This window comes from Chionomys nivalis, chromosome X (assembly GCF_950005125.1).
Source record: "Chionomys nivalis chromosome X, mChiNiv1.1, whole genome shotgun sequence".
Lineage (NCBI taxonomy): Eukaryota > Metazoa > Chordata > Mammalia > Rodentia > Cricetidae > Chionomys > Chionomys nivalis.
In genome coordinates, this window is record NC_080112.1 from 21,271,576 (window position 1) to 21,294,420 (window position 22,845).

Sequence of the window (22,845 nt, forward strand, 5' to 3'; positions counted from 1 at the left end):
TCAACTGAGCCACGTCTGCAACTCTTCTCTCAATGATATCTCATTGTTTGTATGTAAACATTCCAAACTTGAAAAATCAAAATCTGAGACTCTTGTGATGAAAAGTGTTTTGGATGAGAGATATAACTCCTCAACCATGGTGGCTTCTCTGTTAACCGTACTGGCTTCTCTGTCAACCATACTGGCTTCTCTGTCAATATACTGACTTCTTTGTCAACTGTATTGGTTTTTCTGTTGTGTTCAGAGCCTTCTTTTGTTTGTTGGGAAATTTTATTTGGGTACTTGTAAAGCTTTTCTCTTTCTTTCTTTCTTTCTTTCTTTCTTTCTTTCTTTCTTTCTTTCTTTCTTTCTTTTTTTTTTTTTTGGTTTGTTGAGACAAGGGTTTCTTAGTGTAGTCCTAGCTGTCCTGGAACTTGCTCTGTAGACTAGGCTGGTTCAAACTCAAAACATTGGGTAGGTGGGTGATAACTCTTGTTTCTCTTCTCTCTCTTCTTACAGAGAACAAAAAACCAGGTAAAGGTTCCAAAGGCTGTAAGAAGGTAAGTGGGCCTTACCTTCAGGTGAAGTATGTGCATTGTTGGGGGTCAGGTCAGTAGTTATCGGGTGAGTCTGGACAAAGCCCCCCTCATTGGGATTGAACACATCTGGCTTTATCTCCCACTCATGGCTGCAGCTGTCACCTGCATATATGAAGTTCCTTCCAAAAGCTATCTACTGCTTTGTGCTTGGGTTACGCATTAGGAGTTATTGCCATCCCTGTGTATTTTGGTATCAAATTCAGGGCCTTGAGCATACCAGATAAGTGATCTACCACTGAGCCACATATCCTCAGCCCCCAAGTTCTCAGCTCTTGGTACTCTGGGCCCCAAGACTTCATTTTGGTTTCTATTTGTCAGGAAAGGGTTCCCTTTGGCATTGAGCAATCGTCTTGGCTGCTTCTGTCCCCTCCATTTCCTGCCAGTCCTTACCTGGCTAGTGGAGAAGCTTCTTGCCCTTGCTAGATAAGCAGATTTCTGGAGAGGACCCCCATCCCGACAATATTCCCTGCTCCTTGGATGAAAGTGTTTTCCGTGGATTCATTAACTGCTCAATTTTTTTTTCTTGTTTGCTAACTGGCCTGCACGGCAGAATGGAAAGAAAGCAGCACCCCGACCATCCTCTGCTCCCCAGGTTGTTCACGGTAATGATCATGCCAGCCGGGAGGCCGAATTAAAGAAGAAAAGGGTGAGCCTTTTGTCTTGGTGATGGCCTGGTTTGAGTGTCCGATCTGCATGAGTGTTGTGCGGAAGGGCGGGGCTTCTTGATGCTCTTGTGGTTGGGCTTGGGGAAGTGAGGCCAGTTACATTGATGGTGCTTTTAAGTTTTCCGTTTGCTCGCCTTGTTCTCCCTCCCAGTTCATTGCTGCCTGGCTGATGTTCTCAGTGTTCCACTCAAACCTCTGCTGCTGGCCTCTCTCTGTACGCCCTCTGTCACATTTGAGACCGTGCTTTCCTTAAAGCCCTCTCATTTGGACTTTGTCCTCTCCCCTTCTTGGCTGTGGCCTTCCTCTGTGATTAGTCCTGTGCAGTTTCTTGCTGCTTTTGTTCTGTTTTGTTGGTTGGTTGAGGCAGGGTCTTGCATTGTTGCCCAGGCTGGTCTTGAATGCCTAGGCTCATGATCCTTCCCCCTCCAACCCTGAGGAGCTGGGCTACAGGTGTTTGCCAGTGTAGCAGCTGGTACAGCCTATGACCTTGTCCTTGTTTGGACTTAAGTGTTTTCCTTTTTAGAATGCTTCTCTCTCTGCTTCCCAGGTAATCTTTTTATTTTTCTTTTATTCTTTTCTATTTTTAGTAGTTTAAAACATATGCCTTTTATCTTTTTTTATTTGTGGTGGAGGGAGCGGTGGGAGTGGTCAAGTGCAGGCTGCCCCTCCCACCAGCATGGCGAGATCTGTAGCGATCAGAGGACAGCTTTTGGCAGTCAGTTTTCTCCATCACCATATGTTCTAGAGATTGAACTCAGGGGGTCAGGCTTGCGTAGCAAGACTTTTTACCCAAGGAGCTACCTTGTTAGCCCCCCTTTTTGTTTTTTAGACTGGTTTGCTGTATAGTTCTGGTGGCCTAGAGTTCACTGTGTTGTCCTGGTTGGCCTTGACCTAATGGCAATTCTCCTGCCTCAATCTCTCAAGTTGCTGGATTTACAGCTGTGTGCCACTACACCCAGCTCTTCTTTTAATTTTTTTTCCACTCTCCTTTCCTTAGTTTCTCTGTCTTTTTTTCTCAAATATTCTTGTTCTCCTGACTGTCCTGTTCTTGTATCCCCACTCCTTCCTGCCTCTGGACAGCAGACCTACTCAGCCTCGGTCACAGTATGTGTTTGTTTCTCAGGTTGACGAGATGAGGGAGAAGCAACAGGTTGCCCGGGAGCAAGAGCGACAAAGGCACAGGACCATGGAGAGCTATTGTAAGGATGTCCAGAAACGTCAGGAGGAGTTTGAACATAAGGTAAGAGAGCAGCTCTTGCTGGCGTGTGGGATTGGAGTGGAGGAAGAAATGGCTGTATAGTGAGACCCTGTCTCAAGAACAAAAGAGAAGAAGAGTATAAGGTCAGTAGCGGAAAGGGATGAGTGCAGAGAAGGAGAACTGGGAAAGAGGTAAGGTAAGAGGGAGGAAAGGGGGCCTTCTGTAGCATGCCTATGACCATACATGTGGGCAGTGCTGTTGTATTAAGAGCAGCGGGGCTGCGTCCCCGGCATCCGGCCGCCCGCATGGCTTATGCCCCGAAATAATTACACGGAAACTGTATTCTTTTAAGCACTGCCTGGCCCATTAGTTCCAGCCTCTTATTGGCTAGATCTTACATATTGATCTAACCCATTTTTAATATTCTGTGTAGTACCACGAGCTGGCTTACCAGGAAAGATCTTAACCTGTGTCTGTAAACTATATTCTTTTAAGCACTGCCTGGCCCATTAGTTCCAGCCTCTTATTGGCTAGCTCTTACATATTGATCTAACCCATTTCTAATATTCTGTGTAGTACCATGAGCTGGCTTACCAGGAAAGATCTTAACCTGCGTCTGTCTGGAGTGGGAGAATCATGGCGACTCCTGACTCGGCTTCTTTCTCCCAACATTCTCTCTGTTTACTCCACCCACCTAAGGGCTGGCCTATAAATGGGCCAAGGCAGTTTCTTTATTAAATAAAAGTAACTCCTACATCACAGTGCCTCTCCCAAACTTGAACCTAAAGATGGAGCGGCCGTGGGGTAGGGACCTGGAGAGGTGTGACTAGGGAATGTGGCAGGAGGGACATACGAAGGGGAGACTGAGAGACAGAGAGTGGATGCAGAGATCTGGCCTTCCTGGGGTGGCCTTTCCCCCTTTCTGGCCTTCATTGTCCCACAAACACGATGTACACATGCAGTTCCAACACCTCTGCTGACTTCCACTCAAGGTTTGGTTTCCTGCTCCCATGTGCCTCATGGATTGTTTTTTTCACACCTTACTCTTATCCTGCCTTTTCCACACTCTTGTGACCAAGCAGGCCTTTTGACTGCTGTTCAAATGCACATGCGCACATAGGTGTACACACAGATCCCATAATCTGTGTACTTTTGTTCTAGTTTCCCGGCATTTTTGGTTGTTGGCAGTGCTACTTTAAAAAATTAAAATTTATTATAGTGTGTGTGTGTGTGAGAGAGAGAATCTGGATATGAGAGAGAGAATCTGCATGTGTGTGTGTGTGTGTGTGTGTGTGAGAGAGAGAGAGAGAGAGAGAGAATCTGGATATGAGAGAGAGAATCTGCATGTGTGTGTTTGAGAGAGAGAATGTGTGTGTGTTTGAGAGAGAGAGAGAGGGAGAGAATATGCATATGAGAGAGAATGTGTGTGTGAGAGAGAGAATCTGCGTCTGAGAGAGAGAATCTGTGTGTGAGAGAGAGAATGCATGTGGAGAGAGAGAGAATCTGCATGTGAGGGAGAATTTGCGTGTGTGTGTGTGTGTGTGTGTGTGTGTGAGAGAGAGAGAGAAGGGGAGAGGGAGAGTGTATGTATGCACCACACATGTGTATGGAGGTCTTTATGGAGTTAGGTGTATTGTTCCACCATGGTTCCAGGAACTGAACTCAGATTAACAGACTTCACAGCAAGCGCTCCCATTCAGGGCTACTTTTAGGTGTTCTGGGACTCACAAGTATCCTTTAGCTTCCTGTGGTTTTCAAAAGCCTTGTTGGTTTTCATGTCTCTTCCTTCCTTCCTTCTCTTCTTTTCTTTGTCCCCTTCCTTTTTGCATCTACTTGCCCCTTATCCCCCTAGACTATTATTCTCATTTTTTCTTCTTCAGGAGGAAGTTTTGCAGCAACTAAATATGTTTCCTCAGTTGGATGATGAGGCCACACGGAGGGCCTATTACAAGGAGTTTCGTAAGGTAGGAGGGCTCATTTCTTCTTTTTTCTTTGTTTTGTTTTTAGATAAGGAATTGTTCTTTATCCTAGGCTAACCCAGAACTCAGTGTGTACCCCAGGTTGGCACTGAGCTCCGTGCAGTCCTCTTGTCTCACCATCACAAGTATTAAGATGATAGACTGAGCTACAGAACAAGTATCCGTTTCTTAAAGCCCTTTGCCGAGGACCCCATTGCATTTTCGTTTCTTCGTCTCTGTTTTTTCTGACCGAAATGGAGACCATTACATGTCTGTTGTCAGCCTTCATCTGCATCTTCTGTCCTGCAGGTGGTAGAGTACTCTGATGTGATTCTGGAAGTTCTGGATGCTAGAGATCCGCTGGGCTGCCGCTGTTTCCAGATGGAGGAGACTGTCCTTCGGGCAGAAGGCAACAAGAAGCTGGTGTTGGTTTTGAATAAGATTGGTAGGTTTTGGAAGGGTTGGCTAAGGCAGGGAAGGGGTTAAACTAAGGCTAGCTCAGATTAGTCACTGAGACCCAGCAACTTAGCGGCATTCAGAATAGTCATTCATAGGAATTCTTGCACAAGTTTCCAAAGCCAGAAGTATTGTCTGGTATATACAGGATGTAGCAAGGGTTGGGGATAGAGTTTGAGCCTGTTTGCCTTTCAGTCCCCTTTCCTTGCAATTTTGAGCCTGTTCAATGTCTGGTCATTCTTGGAGATCTGTCCCCACAAACTGGAACTCAAAGATTGGGACAAGAGAGAACACATGGCTTGGGACTCATTGAGGTGTTTGTCTTATCCCACTTTTGCTATTTTCTTCTTGATATCAGATAGGTCATGTCACTTGTGAGAACTTCTATTTCTCTAATAGTAAACAGGGGCATGACCATCTTGGTCTCACAGGTTTATTGCGAGAATTAATGAAGAACTTGGTGTTTAATCAGCACTTCACAAATCCCAGCCATTCTTAGTGATGCTTTTTCTTGACACTTAGCCCAGCCTAGAATGATTAGGAAAGAGAATGGGAGTAAGATATTCGGGCACCTTAACATGGAAGGAGGATATCTGGGGCAAAACTACTTCTTTACATAGTTTCTTCAAGAGAGTAAGCCTTCTCAGGGAAGGCCAATTGGCCCTGTGGATCAAGTTGTCCTTTGTAACTCCATCTCGGGGACTAGGCAGGGACAGTGAGGGCAAGAGGAGAGATCTGTTGGTAGGAGGTAGGCCTAGACATGGGTATGTGGCTTGAGGGAAGCCATGGAATAATGGTCTTTTTTTCTTTTTGAAGGAATAATGTTCTTACAAGCCCCATCTGTTTCTGTCTTTCCCAGACCTGGTTCCCAAGGAGATTGTGGAAAAATGGCTGGATTACCTTCGAAATGAGCTGCCAACTGTGGCTTTCAAGGCCAGCACCCAACATCAGTTCAAAAACTTGGTAAGCTTGGAGTCAGGGTATCTAGCCTCTTTCATGTGGTTTGGGACCAAGGCTGCAGGTGGTAAGATTTCGATTGGGCTTTCGACTTTGTGGTGTTTTCTCTAGTGGGTGACTTGTTAATGTTTATGTTACTTTACTACTTCCTATATTACCTCTCTTCACAGGATACAATGTTTTTTTTCCAGCTGTGAGGATACAATAATATATATTGTCTATAGGCAATCTGGGAAATAGAGTTAGCTGCTTGTTAACTCTTCAAAATACTATTCATTTTCCCCTCTTTAAAGGCATAGAAGACTGGGTAGATGATGGCTCAGTGGTTAAGAGCACTTGCTTCCAGAGGATCCAGATTCAGTACCCAGCACCTACATGGTGACTCAGTCATCTGTAACTCCAGTTCCAGGGGATTGGACACCCTCTTCTGACCTATCCAGATAATAGGTGCACAGACATACATACAGGCAAAGCACTCATACACATAAAAATAAATAAATCTTTTTGTTTTGTTTTTTTTTCTCTGTGTAGCCCTGACTATCCTAGAACTCACTCTGTAGACCAGGCTGACCTCAAACGCAGATAGTCCACCTGCCTTTGCATCCTGAGTGTTGGGATTAAAGGCATGTGCCCCACCATGGCTGTAATAAATAAATAAATAAATAAATAAATAAATAAATAAATAAATAAATAAATCTTATATAAATTTTTAAAAAGAAACTCAAATAAGGCACAATACTTTCTATTGATATCAACATAGAAATACTTGTAAAATATTAAAGTAAGGCAGTAATAATTGTTTGGGGGAGGTAAATTGGTCACTGGGGGACAAGTTTTCAGTTTTGCACTACTTTTTACTGTGCTGGGAATGGAACATGGAACATCTTGCCTATGTAGCCAGGCATTCTAGCACTGAGCCCCTATTTTCCAGTTCTTTTTTTATTATTATTTAAGCAGCATTTATGTTAATCTACTTTCATGCATCTCCTTGACAAATGTTGGTGTGGCTCAGTACTGAGCGGTGGTGTGGCTGTGTCATGCATAGGCCTATGCTTTTGCTATTTTCCTAGACACTGACAAATTTGATGGAGGTGGGTCTTTATCCTTTATAATAGCTGTGCCAAGTAACCCTCTTCCCCCTTGAGTAGATGAATGTATGAAGAGGACCTCTTTCCCTTCACTCTTGCCAACATAATAAGTCTAACTTATAATTTTATCGCTCTCGCCATAGCAAAAATTAAAGTAGGGAGGTTGGGATGGATGGCCTTATCCTGTGTGAGGGGTCAAGGGAAGATGAGCTTTGGGCCGGGCACCCTCTCTGTACCGGTGGAGAGCTAAGGCTTCCCGTTTGCGTATCTACGACCCCAAGGCCCTAGGAAGGAAATAGGCTTTTCCTCATAATCCTGTGAATGAGAGAGCTAGAAATGAAGCCTAGCGTGCTTCAAGCTGGGATATCTTCACGGCTCTGCGTGAAAAAGACACAACTTAATCCCAGCACTTAGAAGGCAGAGGTGTGCGGATCTCTGTGAGTTCTGGCCCAGTCTGGTCTACAGAGTTAGTTCCAGGCAGCCCGGACTGTCACACAGAGCAATCCTGTCTCAAAAAACAAAACCAAACCAAAAAAGACACAACAACTGGGAGCAAGAAAGAGCTGGGATGTAGTTGCTGTGAGAAGCCTGTGAGATTAGTGATCCCAGGGTAGTTCTGAATATTCCACTGTAGCCTGGAAATTTGGGTTTAGCGTCTTTTTCCCAGCGGATGCCCATTTGGTAATATACCTCATTTTTCAGACTCAGTGTAAAGTTCCAGTGGACCAGGCTTCTGATTCGCTGTTGAAAAAAAGCAGAGCCTGCTTTGGAGCTGAAAACCTCATGAGGGTCTTGGGAAACTATTGCCGCCTGGGGGAAGTGCGCACCCACATTCGAGTCGGGGTTGTAGGTAAGGCCACACAAATAAGCTTGGGGCACACGCCTTCATTGGGCAAGGAAGGAGGGAAAGGGTTTGGAATTTTGTGGTGTTTCTTTGGGGAAGAGAGGAGGGGTTTAGGAGTGGTTTTGCAATTTGCAGTTTGGCTAGTGGGCATGGGAAGGCATATTCAGGTTCACCACCGTTAGAAGCAAATACAATGCCAAAACACTCCAGACTGTTGGAGCTATGGGAGGGAGAACACCGAGACCCACAGAAGGAAACAAGGCGGGGCTGAGGCTTAAGCGTGGTGGGTCTTTCTGAAAGCCGCAGTACTGTTGAAGGGGATGAAAGGGGAGTGGGGAAATTAAGAGGCAGGGAAAATCGGGGAGGGGAAGTGTCTCAGCTTGAGATACTGAAGAGAACTCGACAGAAAATGTATAAACACCACACACCTGAATAGACAACAAGACAAAAAGAACAGGGAGGCTGATGAGTAATGGAAAAGACAAATTGAAGTGACAGGCACAAAGAGAGTGAAGGACACAGCAGCTCAGAGAATGCCCAAAGGGGCAGTAAAGATGATTACGTGGCCAGACCTGGTGACCCAGACCTGCAGTGGTAGCTGCTTTGGAAGATGGAAAGTTTGAGTTCAAGGCCAGCCTTAGGTAACTTAGTGAGACCCTGATTCATAGAAAAGTAAAAGCAGCTGAGAGTGTTGCTCAATGGTGGAAGGCCTCCCTAGTTTGTGTGAGACCCCGGGCTCAGGGTAATAGGAAATAGCTAAAGTGTGTAGAAGGGCGCTTCACAACAGACGCTTGGGATCGGCACTTGCGTAGATATGCATCACCGCAAAAGAACATTGCAGGAATGGAGACAGTTTGAAAGGAAGCTTGATGTACACACCGAGGAACATTCAATACAGGCCTATGCACACAGACAAATCTTAAGAACATGTAAATCCCTATGCATGGAGTCATGTGCAGACCTGGAAGGGCCACATCTGCAGGCCCAGACAGGCTCAGGCAGCATGTGCGGACCAGCTTCTTCTGCACTCACACTGTCTCTGTTTCCCCAGAGCAGATAAAGCCTCGGGGACACCACATGTGCCCAGATAACTGTAACCCTCTGAAATCAGGGAGAAACAGGCATCCTTGTGACGAGGCAGAAATGTCTGTAGAGAGAGAATTAAAGACATAGTTAGGGAGGCACACAAAGCCAGCCAAGGCCATAATGAAAGACACATGAGCACATTTCTGTAGACAAACTCCAGAGAGAAGGAGCATAGTAACCATGTAGTCAGGAGTGGAATGGTGGGGTGGAGAGAATCAGAACGAAAAAGAGCTTTTTAGATGCATAGACAGAGCTGTGGGGCCAGTTCAGTGAGAGGGCCAACGAAAGGGAAGAGCAGTCCAGGAGACACACAGGCGTGTGTAGCCTCCCAGGTCAGTACCACGGATCTTCCCAGGCACACATAGTGGTAAACTTTAGTACACTAGAGGACAGTAAGAATGACGTCGGGGAGAGAGACTCGCAGCCGCAGCCTGACAGTGGTGCACAGGTGCTCAGATACAAAGATTCCACAGGCAAAGACAGCTGTGTGGAGAGAGGGGCATCTGGAGAGTAACCCCGTCTCCCCAGCGGAGTTACATGTCAGAACAGGTGGTCTGTTTCAACACTTGACCACCTTCTGTTGGGTCATGTCTGTGAGGCCTTATGTGGTGCGCCTGTCCCGGCTGCTTGTGGCTGGAGGTGCACTGCACATCTCAAGAGAGGGCCCTGGATGCTAAGAATGCCAACAAAAGGAGAGAACTGGAAGTACCCTGTAGAGGCTTGGCCAGGGCCTGGGGTGGGAAGACAAGAGGCCAGGCTCTACTTCTGGCTTGCCCGTGACCTGGTTACGGCCTCTGCCAGGCCCTTTCTGAAGCAGGCTGGCCTGAATTTTGGAGTATTTCCTGCCCTGAGTACTTTGCTCCTACATTGCAGGCCTTCCCAATGTGGGGAAGAGCAGCCTGATCAATAGCCTGAAGCGCAGCCGTGCGTGCAGCGTGGGAGCTGTTCCTGGTGTCACAAAGTAAGATCTGCGAGCTTCCCGCTGCTTCACAAGTCCTTGCCATTACCCATCCATCAACGCCCACATGCCTTCAGCCCTTGCCTCTTTCCTAATTGTGGACTAGCCTCTGATCCATACCCTGGGTTTAGGAACCCTACTAATAGCGCTCATTCACCTGACTGGCCCATCCCAGGTGTGGGCTGTTGAGTCCTTCATAACAACTGCAAAAAGCGCTGTTGCTCAGCTGAAGCAACAGAGAGAGTCATAACCTTGCCTGACATCCTGCAGCTAAGCCCACAGTGAAAGGGACTGGGACTGTAGCACCTCAGATCCCCCCTGGTCCACATCTTTCCACTTCACCTAAGATCCCCCTTCCCCTCTCTTCCTTTACCTCCCTCCAGCCTTTCCAGGCCCAACATTTGTGACTAAGTACCAGGTACATCTGGGCCTTGTTTTTCTTCAGATTCATGCAGGAGGTCTGCTTAGACAAGTTCATCAGGCTGCTGGATGCTCCGGGCATTGTCCCAGGACCCAATTCAGAGGTGGGCACCATCCTGCGGAATTGCATCCATGTGCAGAAGCTGGCAGACCCTGTGACCCCAGTGGAGACCATCCTTCAGCGCTGCAACCTGGAGGAGGTAAAGAGCAGGGTCCCCAGTGGGTGGCCTAGCCCCTACTTCAACAGCTGGTCCCTCACTCACTCTCATGACTCTTTTCCTTCAATTCTGCTAGATTTCCAGCTATTATGGTGTCTCAGGATTCCAGACTACTGAGCACTTTCTGACCGCAGTGGCCCACCGCTTGGGAAAGAAGAAGAAGGGAGGCATATACAGTCGTGAGGAGGCTGCCAAAGCTGTCCTGGCTGACTGGGTGAGGTGAGGAAGGGGTTGAGTAGGAGGTGACATTCGTTCATTGATGCCGATGGGACAGCCTGACTTCCTGGGTCTCAAGGTAGGAGACAGCCGAAGAACTAGTACTCTGTGCCTAGTGGTTATTGAGCAGTTCAACACATTGCTCGGTGTTCTCGTCCTACGTCCTCTTCTGGTAGGCTATTTGTTCTCAGTGATGTCACCGCTGACCTGCCCTTCTCTCCCAATACAGTGGGAAGATCAGCTTCTATACACCACCGCCACCTACTCACACTCTGCCCGCCCATCTCAGTGCTGAGATTGTGAAGGAGATGACTGAGGTCTTTGATATCGAAGATACTGAGCATGCCAATGAAGACACCATGGAATGTACGTGCGGATGGGTGGGACCGCTGGTTTTGTTCTAACGGAGCCCAGACCTGATGTCAGATCACACATTTCATTTCTCCTTTCCTGGGGCTACTTGGGTCCTGATATTAAATTTTATTCATTGTCCTTCAAGGTAGAAAAATTCTAGTTTGGGCAATGAGAGTAGTGGTGGTGGTGAACATCTGGTAGATTGGCTGACTAACTAGTACCCCTTTAGGTTCTTTGGAAGTGAGACTCTTTCTTTCTTTTGGGTTGAAGTAACCCTTTAAAAAGTCCTTTATGTGTGGGGTGTTTTTTGTTTGTTTTTTCGAGACAGGGTTTCTCTGTAGCTTTGGAGCCTCTCCTGGAACTCACTCTGTAGACCAGGCTGGTCTCGAACTCACAGAGATCCTCCTGCCTCTGCCCCCCTCCCCGAGTGCTGGGATTAAAGGCGTGCACCACCACTGCTCGGCAAGAGTGTGTGTGTGTGTGTGTGTGTGTGTGTGTGTGTGAGTGTCGGATTAAAAGCTCAAAAACTCTTTCTCGGCTGTGTATGTTTGCACAGGTCTGTAATCCCAGCCAAATCAAATGACCAAATGGTCCTTCTCCTTATTCTTCTTATTGCCCTAGGCTTTAAAAAAAGCAATGTTGAGGATTAAACCTAGGGCCTTGTGCTAGGCAAGTGCTCAGTAGGTTTCTGCCTTTGATACTGCATGTAGCCCTGGCCTGTGGTTCCTCCTCCACTCTCTCCTCTGCCCAGGGCCCTCTAGTCATACGCTTAAGAACAGCTGAGAACACTCTGTTTGGCCTAAAGTCTTACTTCTGTTTCTCCTGGAGGCCAGTCATTTCCTCCTCTGGGTCCTCTGAAGTCCTGGATTACAAATGAGGACAAGAAGACTTGCCTACTTTCTAGTTTATTTTATGTGTGACTTCAGGCAAGTCAGCCCTCTTGCTGAGCTTTCATTTCTGGTTCTGTCAAGTGGGCAGTTGAGAGGGATTTGAACTCATGTTCTACTGGTGACGCTTGACCCTGGCTGGATTCGCATGAGGGCAAGAGGAGCTGAGATGAGGGTGGGGAAGAGGTGAGGATCAAAAGCGTTTGGAGGAGTTGGTCCTGGTGTTGGATCTTGAAGTGTGAGCAGGAATTTGGACAGTCAGTGAAGTGGCTAGGATAAAGTTGGTAGAAGTAGATAGGAGGGTAGGCATGCAATAGGCATGTCTGAGGGTTGTGGTGGAGGCCAGTTTTAAGCAAGGAGCGGGAGGGAGGAGGCAAGAAGCCTGGTTCTAGGAAGGGAATTCTCATGGCTCTCTTCATCACATTTGAACCAGAATATGGTAGGTGCCTTCTGCTGGATTTCACCTTAATCCTATGAATAAGAGTTTTGGAATTCCCTTTTCTCGTATGAGCAAGCCGAAGCTTTAAGGCTAAGTCCCAGCAGGTGATGGTCCTATAAAGTCATAGTTTTATTTTGTTTTTTATTTTGAGACAGGGTCTCGACACAGAGCCCAGGCTGACCTTGAACTCATGATCCTCTTGTTTTACCCTCCTAAGTGCTGGTATTACAGGTATGGATTAGATTCATGCTTTTAAATCTTTGTCATGGCCGGGCGGTGGTGGCACACGCCTTTAATCCCAGCACTTGGGAGGCAGAGGCAGGCGGATCTCTGTGAGTTTGAGGCCAGCCTGGTCTAGAAGAGCTAGTTCCAGGACAGGAACCAAAAAGCTACGGAGAAACCCTGTCTCGAAAAATCCAAAAAAATAAAGTAAAATAAATCTTTGTCATGTAGCCTCTCAGCAGAAACAACTTCACTCACCCCCATTCCCCTGGTGGTATCCTCATGTCGTTTCTGCTCAGGCCTGATCAGAGGACTGGCAGGCAGCAAGGGAGATCCAGGGTCCTAACAGTGGTGTTTGTGTTAAAGGCTTGGCCGTGGGAGAAGCCGATGAGCTGTTGGGTGACACGGACCCAGAAGAAATGGACTTCAAGTGGCTCCATTCTCCGTTGGTGAAAATAGCAAATGCCATTGAAAATAGAGCCACCGAATATAAGGTACCTCTTCACATCCTCACGGTAGCCGTCTCCTGCACAGGCTTCTGGGAGGCAGGCACTTCCTTCTGTGTCTCTCCTAGGGTAGTGAGGTCTGAGTGGCTCACACACTTCCTTTGGACTTGTGAATGCTTGACCTGGTGTGTTCTTTGCCAGACAGTGACATGTCCAAGCAGCTTTCCCAGTTCTGGTTCCAGTCCATAGAACAGGTGTTGTCATCTTAATCACCCAATTGTTCAATTAGCAGATGACTCTCCTCTTGACTAGTATCCAGGATCCCATTCACTGTTAGTAACCAAATCCCATAGCTATTCCTTACCATATGGATGGTAAGGAATTCCTGAGATGTCAAAATTTCTTATCTCTGATTCGTCTGTAATCCTAGAGTATGCTTCTAGTCCTCAACTTACTTGGATATGTGCTTCATGGTTTCTTTTGTTGTTGTTTGAGACAGGATCTCATGTAGCCAAGGCTGACTTTGAACACCCGATCCTCCTGCCTTCCAACTGCCCAGTGCTGAGATGACGGAGTATGCGTCACCATACCTGGCTATTCTGTGGTTCCTAATAGCCTCGTCTGACCCTGTCACTTTCCCTGCTTAAACGCTTCCATGGTTTGCTATACAAGATCTTCCTGGCATCTTTTTTTCAGTCAGTCCATCTCTGTTCTCCAGAGTTTTCATTTTAGACACATAGGAGTGATTAGAGATGGCTGATTATAAAAGAACAATCTATCTAAGGGCCCTAAACTATACTAGTAGTTAGTTGGTCAGGGAACCTTTAAGCTGCTTTTTTTTCCAGGGTTTCTCTGTAGCTTTGGAGCCCATACTGGAACTAGCTCTTGTAGACCAGCCTGGCCTCGAACTCACAGAGATCCGTCTGCCTCTGCCTCCCAAGTGCTGGGATTAAAGGCGTGCGCCTCCATCGCCCGGCTTAAGCTGCTTCTTGAAGGCTGAGTTCACTGGGCAAAGGCACATATGCTGGGCAAGCCCTTTACCACTGAGTCCCATCTAGCCCCAAGTAACTATTTTAATTAAAATGAGGATATTTTTCCTATCATTCTGTACTTATTTCACTTGCAAATTTGTTTAGAGATTGTCACATTCTTCAAGAGCTGTGCTTTATTTTTCATGGTGATGTAATGTCTGGAAAGATTTATTAACAAAAATGTCTTGTTGCCATGCTAATAAAGAGTATAGTCATTCAGAAAGAAAGTGGTTCAGGTTGACTGGGGAGGAAACTCGCCTTTAGTCAATCCATAGTAGAAGGTAAGGTCTGAACTTGCGCGTGGCAGGAGTCAACCCTTCCCATCTTCACTTAGCACTAGACGTTTCCTGTTGCCTAAAGAAAAAAATCTGTAAACTTGGCTGTTTAAGGCTACCTTCCCAAATAATATTTTTCACTGAGCCATAAGCCCCTGAACATAGTAGATTTCTTAGAAACTGACAGTAGTCCCCCATTTTTGTGCTACAAGTTTCAGGCTCAATCCAGGGCCCTTAGCCGGCCACCTTGTCACAACTCCCCAGAAATACTGTACTGCGTACTGTGTAGTGAATAGTATCTTTGTCACTAACCTTAGTAGCTTTGTTCAAACCCTTTTCCCTACTATAGGACAGTGGGTGGTTATAGTCACAAACTATAGAACCAGGCTGTTGGGCTCTTAATTTACCCCACTTCTTACTTTCTAGCCCTGTGACTTCAGGTGCATCTTCTTATAGGAATTAAATTAGTTAGTATGTGCAAATGGAGTCAATACAGTCACAGCAAGGCTATGTCTTAAGAAGTACACTGCTTTAGGATATTTGAAACAGTCTTATGGAGCCTAGCTACCTTCAAACTCAATATGTCACTGAGATTGGCTTTGAACTCCTGTTCTCCCTGCCTCTACCTCCTGAGTGCTGAGATTACGAGTCTGCTGCCATGCCTACCTTGATAGGATCTTCATTGTGGAAATAGACTAGAGTGTATGTACTTACATAAACTAAGATGTTTGTGGCAGGCCACCATCACATATGTGGGCCATTTTGTCTGAACCATGTTTATATCGATACCTGTTTCCTTAGGTATGTGTATATTTGTATGTTAGATTGGTACATGATACACAGTAAATGCTCTGTTAATATTTGCTTTTACTACTCACATATACCTGCCACAGAGATTCCCTTTGTAATGCCCCCATAGGTAGACAACACGCTCTGAGTTAGGTTTCGCCTGGGTCCTTACTAAAGGTGGGCCTAAGTCTGACTTACTTTTTTGTTCCCAGGATTGTCCCACATAGTGGGGCATGAAGTGGGTGTTAAAAATGCTAGCTATAGCTGACCTCTGGTGGCGCACGCCTTTAATCCTAGCACTCAGGAAGCATAAGCAGGTAGATCTCTGAGTTCGAGATCAGCCTAGTCTACAGAACTAGTTCCAGGACGGCCAGGGCTATTACAAAAAGAAATCCTGTCTGGGAAAAGAAATACTAGTCCAGTAAGGCCTTGAAGGGTTGTTTCAACAAAGGATCATTAGAATATGAATTGTCACTAATAAAGTAACTCCTTTTTTCTGTTCTTTTGAGACAGAGTCTTACTCTGTAGCCCAAACTAACCTAGAACTCAACCGTGTAGTCCAGACTGATCTTACGGTTGCAACAATCCTGCCTTACCCTCTTGACTGCTGGATTATAGGTGTAAGCTACTACTGCTTCCTTTCCTTTTTCAAATTATTATAAAACCTTGCAAGCTACCCGGAGCTCATCCCCTGACACATGAACAAATTAAGTCTTGTCGGCTAACTAAACACCAGTTAGGATATGATGGAGCTATGACTGGCTCTAGATTCCTTCTTACTCAAGCCTATCGTTGGCTTCTCTGCAGGAGTGTTTGGAGATCAAGACTCCATCATTATTCTTTTTCTCTCCAGATTGGAGACCACACTGGGTATTGTACCATTCCAAGCCGCCAACAGATGGGGTGGCCTAAACGCAATGTGGACCACTATTGCCCCCAAAACGATGATCCAGTGGATGTCGTCTCAGTGGACCGCCGCCCAATGTTGCAGAGGATCCTGGAGACAGACCCACTTCAGCAAGGCCAGGCTCTGGCATCTGCCTTGAAGAATAAGAAAAAATTACAGAAGCGTTCAGGTACGGGTACCTGACTTTGCTCTGAAAATTCCTATGCTCCAAAAATGCCTGATAGGGGCCAGGGTTCAGGTATTTTTGAATAAGCATTGCTACATGTGTCTACCTCTATGGAAGGCTTGAAGGGATGGGGCTAGGAGGCTCACAGACTGGCAAGTGGTTCTCAAGATTCTAGCTTGGATTGATGTCATCGGCAGGGTTTGTTAAAGCAGATTTCTGGGGCCCACACTGGTAGGACCACTGACCTGGCCTGTGCATCATGTCCCACATTTCTTGGGTGTTTTCTGTGTGTTGGGTAGAATGCATATTATCATTTGTACTGTATCAGTAGGAAGTGCATTTGAAACCCCAGAGGATACAAAGTAAAATCTCTAAAAGCTTTCTACCTTAGGCAGCTGGCTAGTGAATTGCCACCTGTTTTTTGAGACACAGTTTCACTCTGTAGCCCTGACTGTCCTAGAATTCATCAACTGCTCTGTAAACCAGGCTGGCCTTGAACTCACAGAGGTCTGCCTGTCTCTGCCTCCGGAGTGCTGGAATTAAAGGTGTGTGCCACCATCACCCAGCTAATTTCTTGCCCTTCTTAAGAAATATATGCAGAAGCCTTGCATTCTTTGTCTTCTTTTCCACACCAGTTCTTATCACTGAGCATATAGTTTTGCTTCATAATTTCTCATTCTTTGTCTTAGGGATATCTCCACATCAGGACACACAAAAGTATTTCTTCTCTGTGTAAATGGTGGTCCTTGGTGCAGCTGACTCATTCAGGTTTTTAGGATATGTATAGTTGGTCCTCCATATCTGTGGCTTCTGTCCTACAGATCCAGTCAGGTGGAAATAAGAATACTCGAAAGGAACTGCATCTCTAGGTGCTGGAAAGATGACCCTTTCCGTCTTAAGAGCTCTTGTCTTTGCTGAGGACACAGGTTTGCTTCCCAGCACCCACACAATGACTCACAACTGTCTGACTCTAGTCTTAGGTCATCCAACGCCTCTTCTGACCTTTACAGGCACTTAGCTTGCAAGTGGTGTGCACGCATACTCTCAGGCACGCATACATATACATAAAGTTAAGGTTTTGGTTGTTTTTTCAATACAGGGTCTCATTGTGTACCTCTGGCTGGCCTGGAACTCACTTTATAAAGCAAGTCAGCCTTCAACTACAGAGATCCACTTGCCTCTGCCTCCCAATTGCTAGGATTAAACAACACAGTATGGCAGCTGTTTTATAGCATGTGTATCAGATTGGATATTAGCAATCTCAGCACGCAGGAGGATGTGTGCAGGTCATGTGAAGATACTAACTACATCATTGTTAGTAAAGCTGTGGGCTCCTTGTCCCTGTGGATATTGAGGAGTGAGAAAACAGTTTTCAGTGAATTAATAAAGGTAAGAATGCTCGCGCTTCAGTATCTGTGGTTACAAAATACAAATGTATCAGGTGGTGGTAGCACATGCCTTTAATCCCAGCACTTGGGAAGCAGAGGCAGGTAGATCTCTGTGAGTTCGAGGCCAGCCTGGTCTACAGAGCAAGATCCAGGACTGGCTCCAAAGCTATTGAGAAACCCTGTCTCGATACAAAACAAAATAAAACAAAAAACACCAACAAAATACAAATGTAGGTAGGGTTGATTGACTCTGTGATGTCTATTCTTTTTAGCTAGGCCGTATTTTATAGCCACCTTACTGTGGCTCTATACTGAGTCCTGGGAACCCAGGGGTGGATTTGAACTCCAAATCTTGTTAGGGAGTAGGGAGGAGAAAAAGCAGACACTGACAGTGTAGAATGATCACACTGACGGCATGTACAGCAAGCACTTGGAGGGACGGAGCTTAACCCAGCTTGGAGACGGGTAGTCAGCAGAGGCTTCCTGGAGAGGAGCACGTGTATCTGGAGGCTGGAGCTGAGCGTGCTAAGCGCTCAGGCTCAACGCCAGCACTACTGTGCACTCCTTTGCTGGGAATGCTTGTTTGGGGGTGGCTAGGGTAATGGAGGAGTGCTAAGTTCATACAGTAGAAGTTACTATTTTGGTACATAGAATTTACAAAAATACTTGGAATCCTGTGAGTCTGAAACCCTGAGATGAAACTGCTGGGGTTGATCACTTCACAGTGAGTGAATTTACCTGGGAGGTTGAGTGACAGTTGTAATGGCACATCTTTTTTTTTGCTGAATGATTAGGTGGGTAACCGAGCCAGTTGGAAGGTTAGAATGGGCCAAGCTAGCTAGCTGTGACAGGCCTTTCGTTAGCCAAGCCAGCCACTCACAGGTTGCCTGTATTTCCCCATCTACAGATAAAATCGCCAATAAGTTGTCTGACTCCATGATGTCGATGCTCGACCTCTCTGGCAACTGTGACGACACTGCTGGCGACGACACTGCTGGCAATGACACTGCTGGCGACTGATGAGCTGACTTTCCCCTCCTGCTGCAAACACTGTTTCCTATGGGATGGGAGAATACGGATGGCGTTTGATTCTCCCTGATGTACCTACATAGTAGAAGAACACCCCCACACCATCTGTCTTCTGCCACGGTGCCCTCCATTCTCATCAGTTAAGAGTCTCAAAGATCTGGAGCTGCCAGACCCTAATACCCTCTACTTAGTTCTCATGTCCTTGGAAATGACATTTTGTTTGTTTTTGTGGTGCCAAGGATTGAACCTAATAGGTCCTCACACATATTAGACAAACATCTATTACCAAGCTGTATTATTATTATTATCATCATCCGTTATTATCATTGGAGAAAGATTCTTGCTACGGATCCCATTCTGCTTACTCAGCCTCTCAAGTAGTAGGATTATAGGCTTTTGCCACCACTCCCGGCTCCCACTGTGTTTTACAAGATAATATCGACAGAGTCTTGGCATGGTAGCTACATACCTATAAACCTGACTCTTGGGAGACCGAAGCTAGGAGGATTGCCTAAGTTAAAGGAGAGCCTGGACTATCTGGCAGAACCTTTTCCTAACCTACAACCCTAAACAAATAGTAGAGTTTGGGCTGTGCTGGCGCACACCTTTAATCCAACCACTCGGGAGGCAGAGGCAGGCGGATCTCTGAGTTCTAGACCAACCTGATCCAGGACTACACAGTGAAACTCTGTCTTGAGAAACCAATAAGTCAGTAAATAAAATCGTAGTATTAAAAATACAAATAAGCCAAGTCCAAGTGCTAGCAATGTACCCAGTACTCCCAATTGCTGTGTTCCACCTTGTGGGTTAGGCTGATAAGGTTTGAACTCTTGGGCAGGTGAATGTTGTAAAGGATGGACTGCTGAGAAATTGGTGGCGGGGTGTCCCTGGACAGGTGATCCTTTGTGATTTTATCACCCCACAAGATCTCAGTGCCTAGGCATTCCGAAGGCTCTTGGCTGTACATTTTCTAAATCACTAGGTGGGTCCTCATCTGGTAGTAGAGGAGCGCAGTGGTAAGCCTTCTATGTCTCTGCAGCTGTCTAGGGATAGGGAAGAGGGTGAAGATTCCAGAAGAGATATACCTATCGTAGTAAGTTGGAAAGCCATTGACTGTAGGATGTTCAGGGAATGTAGACCATACCTGTGTTTTCGAGACAGAGTTAGGTACTGGCTGAGCCCAGACTACCAAACTCTGAGAATTAGTTAGCTCCTTTAACCTTCAATATGTCCCTGTCAGGAAGAGGTAGGGCTCAGAGAATGTGTTTACAATGTTAAGTGGCGGTATACTAGGTTTAAAATGAGTGTAATTAAAATCATGCTAGCCTTCTGTTCTGTATTGTATTGCCTTCTCCACACAGGAGCAGTGGTCCAGGCATCCACCCTGTGGTGGTTTCTGGTATCAACCCTTCTCAGTGCATTTTCGCTACCCTGGTTTTAAAAACAGGTAGCATTTTATGACAACTATGCTTTCCAGGTCTCTTTAAATCATGTTCAACTTAGTTCACTGATTTCAGTGAAGTTTTGGTAGATAATAATATATTAGAAATAAAAGCATCTAGACCCTAGCTAAAATAAAATGGAACTAAAATAATCATGTCAGAATAAGAATTTCAGACTCCAACCAGGTGGGTGACTCACACCAGTATCCTAGCACTCAGGATGCTGAGGCTGTGAAACTGAGTCCAGCCTGGACTGCAGAGTATCAGGGGTGGTCTGCCACCTTTATCACGATACAGAATTTTTAGTTGGGCAGTGTTGGTATATGTCTTTAATCCCAGCACTTGGGAGATAGAGGCAGGTGGGTGTCTCTGGGTTCCTGGACAGCCAGAACTGTTAACACAAAGGAACCTTGTCTTAGAAAACAATCAAGCAAAACACAGCAATGTTAGAAAAAATGTATACAGATTTTTTGTGGCATTCTCCCCAAACTTACCATGTCACCTTGTAATATAGCCCTGTTCCTGTCCTCAGATCCTGGCAAGCACTGATCTTTTTCTCGTTCCTTATTGTGGATGTTGTAAATCACACAGGGGCTTATTTTATGCCATTAAGCTTTTAGCTTTGTACCGTGAAACTTTACGTTCATGTAAAATACAGTTGCATAAGCCCTGCTAAGTGGATGAACACAATAACGGAAGGATTCTGTTAGCCTCCCTCACCGTCTCCTGCTGTGACAGTGAAATCTAGTCCTCTGAACCTACCCATGGCAATCTCTGATGTGTCTTTGACTTTCTGCCTTGTCTCTTGAAAAGAATTGTAAGTGGAATTTAAGAGTATAACTTTTGAGAATAACTTGCTGTGAGTTATAGATTCGAGATCTGTATCACTGGGTGTATCAATAGTTCTGATTGCTATTTCATACTCCATTGTGTAGATGTACTACTGCTTATTCAATCCCAAGTTGGAAGACGTTCTTTACAGTTGAGGAGGAAGTAATGAATAAAGCTGCTAAAAGAGCTTCTGTGAGACTGTTTTCATTTCTTTGGCGTCACAACCTAGACTTGGATTGCCCGAATAGATGGTAAGCATATGGTTAACATTCCAGGAACTGCTAAACTTCTTTGTTCATTAAAAAACTTTATTTTGCCTGCATGTATGCCTGTGTACCACATGCATGGCTTGGTGCCTACAGAGGCCAGAAAGGGGGCGTCAGATCCCATGGAACTGAAATTATAGGCAGTTGGTTGTAAGCCACTGTATGGGTGCTGGGAACTTGGGTCCTCTGCTGAGCCATCTCTCTGACTCTGGTGTACATTTTAAGTTCACTTTTTAAATTCATTGTTTTCATTTTGATACACACACACACACACACACACTCTTCCATCTGTTGATGGATATCTAGGCTGGTCCCTTAACTTGTCTGTTGTAAACATTATAGCAATAAACATGTATGTCCTGCTGTCCCTGTGCCATGCTGATTGGATCCCTTCAGGTATGTGTCCAAGAGTTAGTGTAGCTGTTCTGTATGATAGTTGTACTTTTTGAAGGTTTATGCTTTTTTTTTTTTTTTTTTTTTTTTTTTTTTTTTTTTTTTTTTTTTTTTTTGGTTTTTCGAGACAGGGTTTCTCTGTGGCTTTGGAGCCTGTCCTGGAACTAGCTCTGTAGACCAGGCTGGTCTCGAACTCACAGAGATCCGCCTGCCTCTGCCTCCCAAGTGCTGGGATTAAAGGCGTGCGCCACCACCGCCCGGCCTGAAGGTTTATGCTTTGAGAGAAGAAATTGTTTGAGCGTGAATGCACGTGTGTTCCACAGGGGTGCCTGAGGAGGCCGGAAAACAACAGATGCCTTGGAACTGGAGTTCAAGGTTGTGACATAGCTGCCAGGAACCAAACTCTGGACTTTTTGAGACAGCAGCTAGTCTTTGTCATTACTGAGCTGCCTCTCCAGTCCCAATAGTTGAATTTTTAGCTTTTCACTGAATCTCCCTGCTGCTTTCCACAGCAGCGACAGCAGTTCCTGATTCCACCAGCAGGGTTTCCCTTTTCCCGCATCACCAGCATTATGGTTGCTTGATTTCTTGATGATGGTCACTCCTCTGACTGGGTTAAGATGGACCTCTCAAAGCAGATTTAAGAGGCCTTTTCCCTGGTGGCTAAGAATGATGATGAGCATTAAAAAATGTACTGACTGTTTCTATTTCTTTTAAAAATATTTTCATTTTTTTTGTAGGAATTTCCCAGTGCATTGTCAGCTGTGTGCATTCTGTGGGCTTTGCTTTGCTCTGCAGAATCCTTTGAATTTTGTGTGATCCCATCTGTCAGTTTTGGGGCTTTCTCCTGTGATCTCGGAGTCCTTTCCAGAAAGTCCTTGTCTGTGCCTGTACTTTGTTTCCCCCATGTCTCTAGCGCTTTCAGTTGCAGCTCTCACTTTAAAGTCCGACCCATCTTGAATTGATTTTTGTTCAGGGTGAGAGAGATGGGTCGTGGTTCATTCTGCAGGCTACTGTCAGTACCATGTTTTGAAAAGACTGTCTTTTCTCCAGTGTATATTTCGACAGCTTTGTTAGAGATTAGGCACGTGGGTTTATTTCTGGACCCTCTATTCTATCCTATCTTTCTGTGTGTCTTTGCTAAACCGTTTCCAGCATGGCACTACCATTCCTCTCCCATCAGGACATGAAGGGTTCAGTTCTGCATCCTCTAGCACTTGACTGCTTGTCCCTCCCAAGCTGTGGATAGGACCTAACACCTTACACATGCGAGGCAAATGCTTTACCACTTGAGCAGTCATCTCTAGTTCTATTGTTGGTATCCTGATAGGTATTCAC

At 45.7% G+C, this 22,845-nt stretch overlaps 1 protein-coding gene across 1 annotated transcript in view; it reads left to right on the forward strand.

The window, feature by feature from the left end:
- Gnl3l (G protein nucleolar 3 like) overlaps positions 1 to 21,036 on the forward strand; it is a 30,731-nt gene extending 9,695 nt beyond the window's left edge. The window contains exons 3-16 of the mRNA XM_057759991.1: positions 499 to 539; positions 1,129 to 1,224; positions 2,367 to 2,483; positions 4,322 to 4,405; positions 4,709 to 4,844; positions 5,715 to 5,818; positions 7,603 to 7,750; positions 9,704 to 9,791; positions 10,234 to 10,408; positions 10,503 to 10,645; positions 10,872 to 11,008; positions 12,911 to 13,038; positions 15,939 to 16,161; positions 18,454 to 21,036. Coding sequence (XP_057615974.1) covers positions 499 to 539; positions 1,129 to 1,224; positions 2,367 to 2,483; positions 4,322 to 4,405; positions 4,709 to 4,844; positions 5,715 to 5,818; positions 7,603 to 7,750; positions 9,704 to 9,791; positions 10,234 to 10,408; positions 10,503 to 10,645; positions 10,872 to 11,008; positions 12,911 to 13,038; positions 15,939 to 16,161; positions 18,454 to 18,566 — 1,733 coding nt within the window. The 3' untranslated portion in view covers positions 18,567 to 21,036. The remainder of the gene's footprint in view (positions 1 to 498; positions 540 to 1,128; positions 1,225 to 2,366; positions 2,484 to 4,321; positions 4,406 to 4,708; positions 4,845 to 5,714; positions 5,819 to 7,602; positions 7,751 to 9,703; positions 9,792 to 10,233; positions 10,409 to 10,502; positions 10,646 to 10,871; positions 11,009 to 12,910; positions 13,039 to 15,938; positions 16,162 to 18,453) is intronic.
- The last annotated feature ends 1,809 nt before the right edge of the window (positions 21,037 to 22,845 follow it).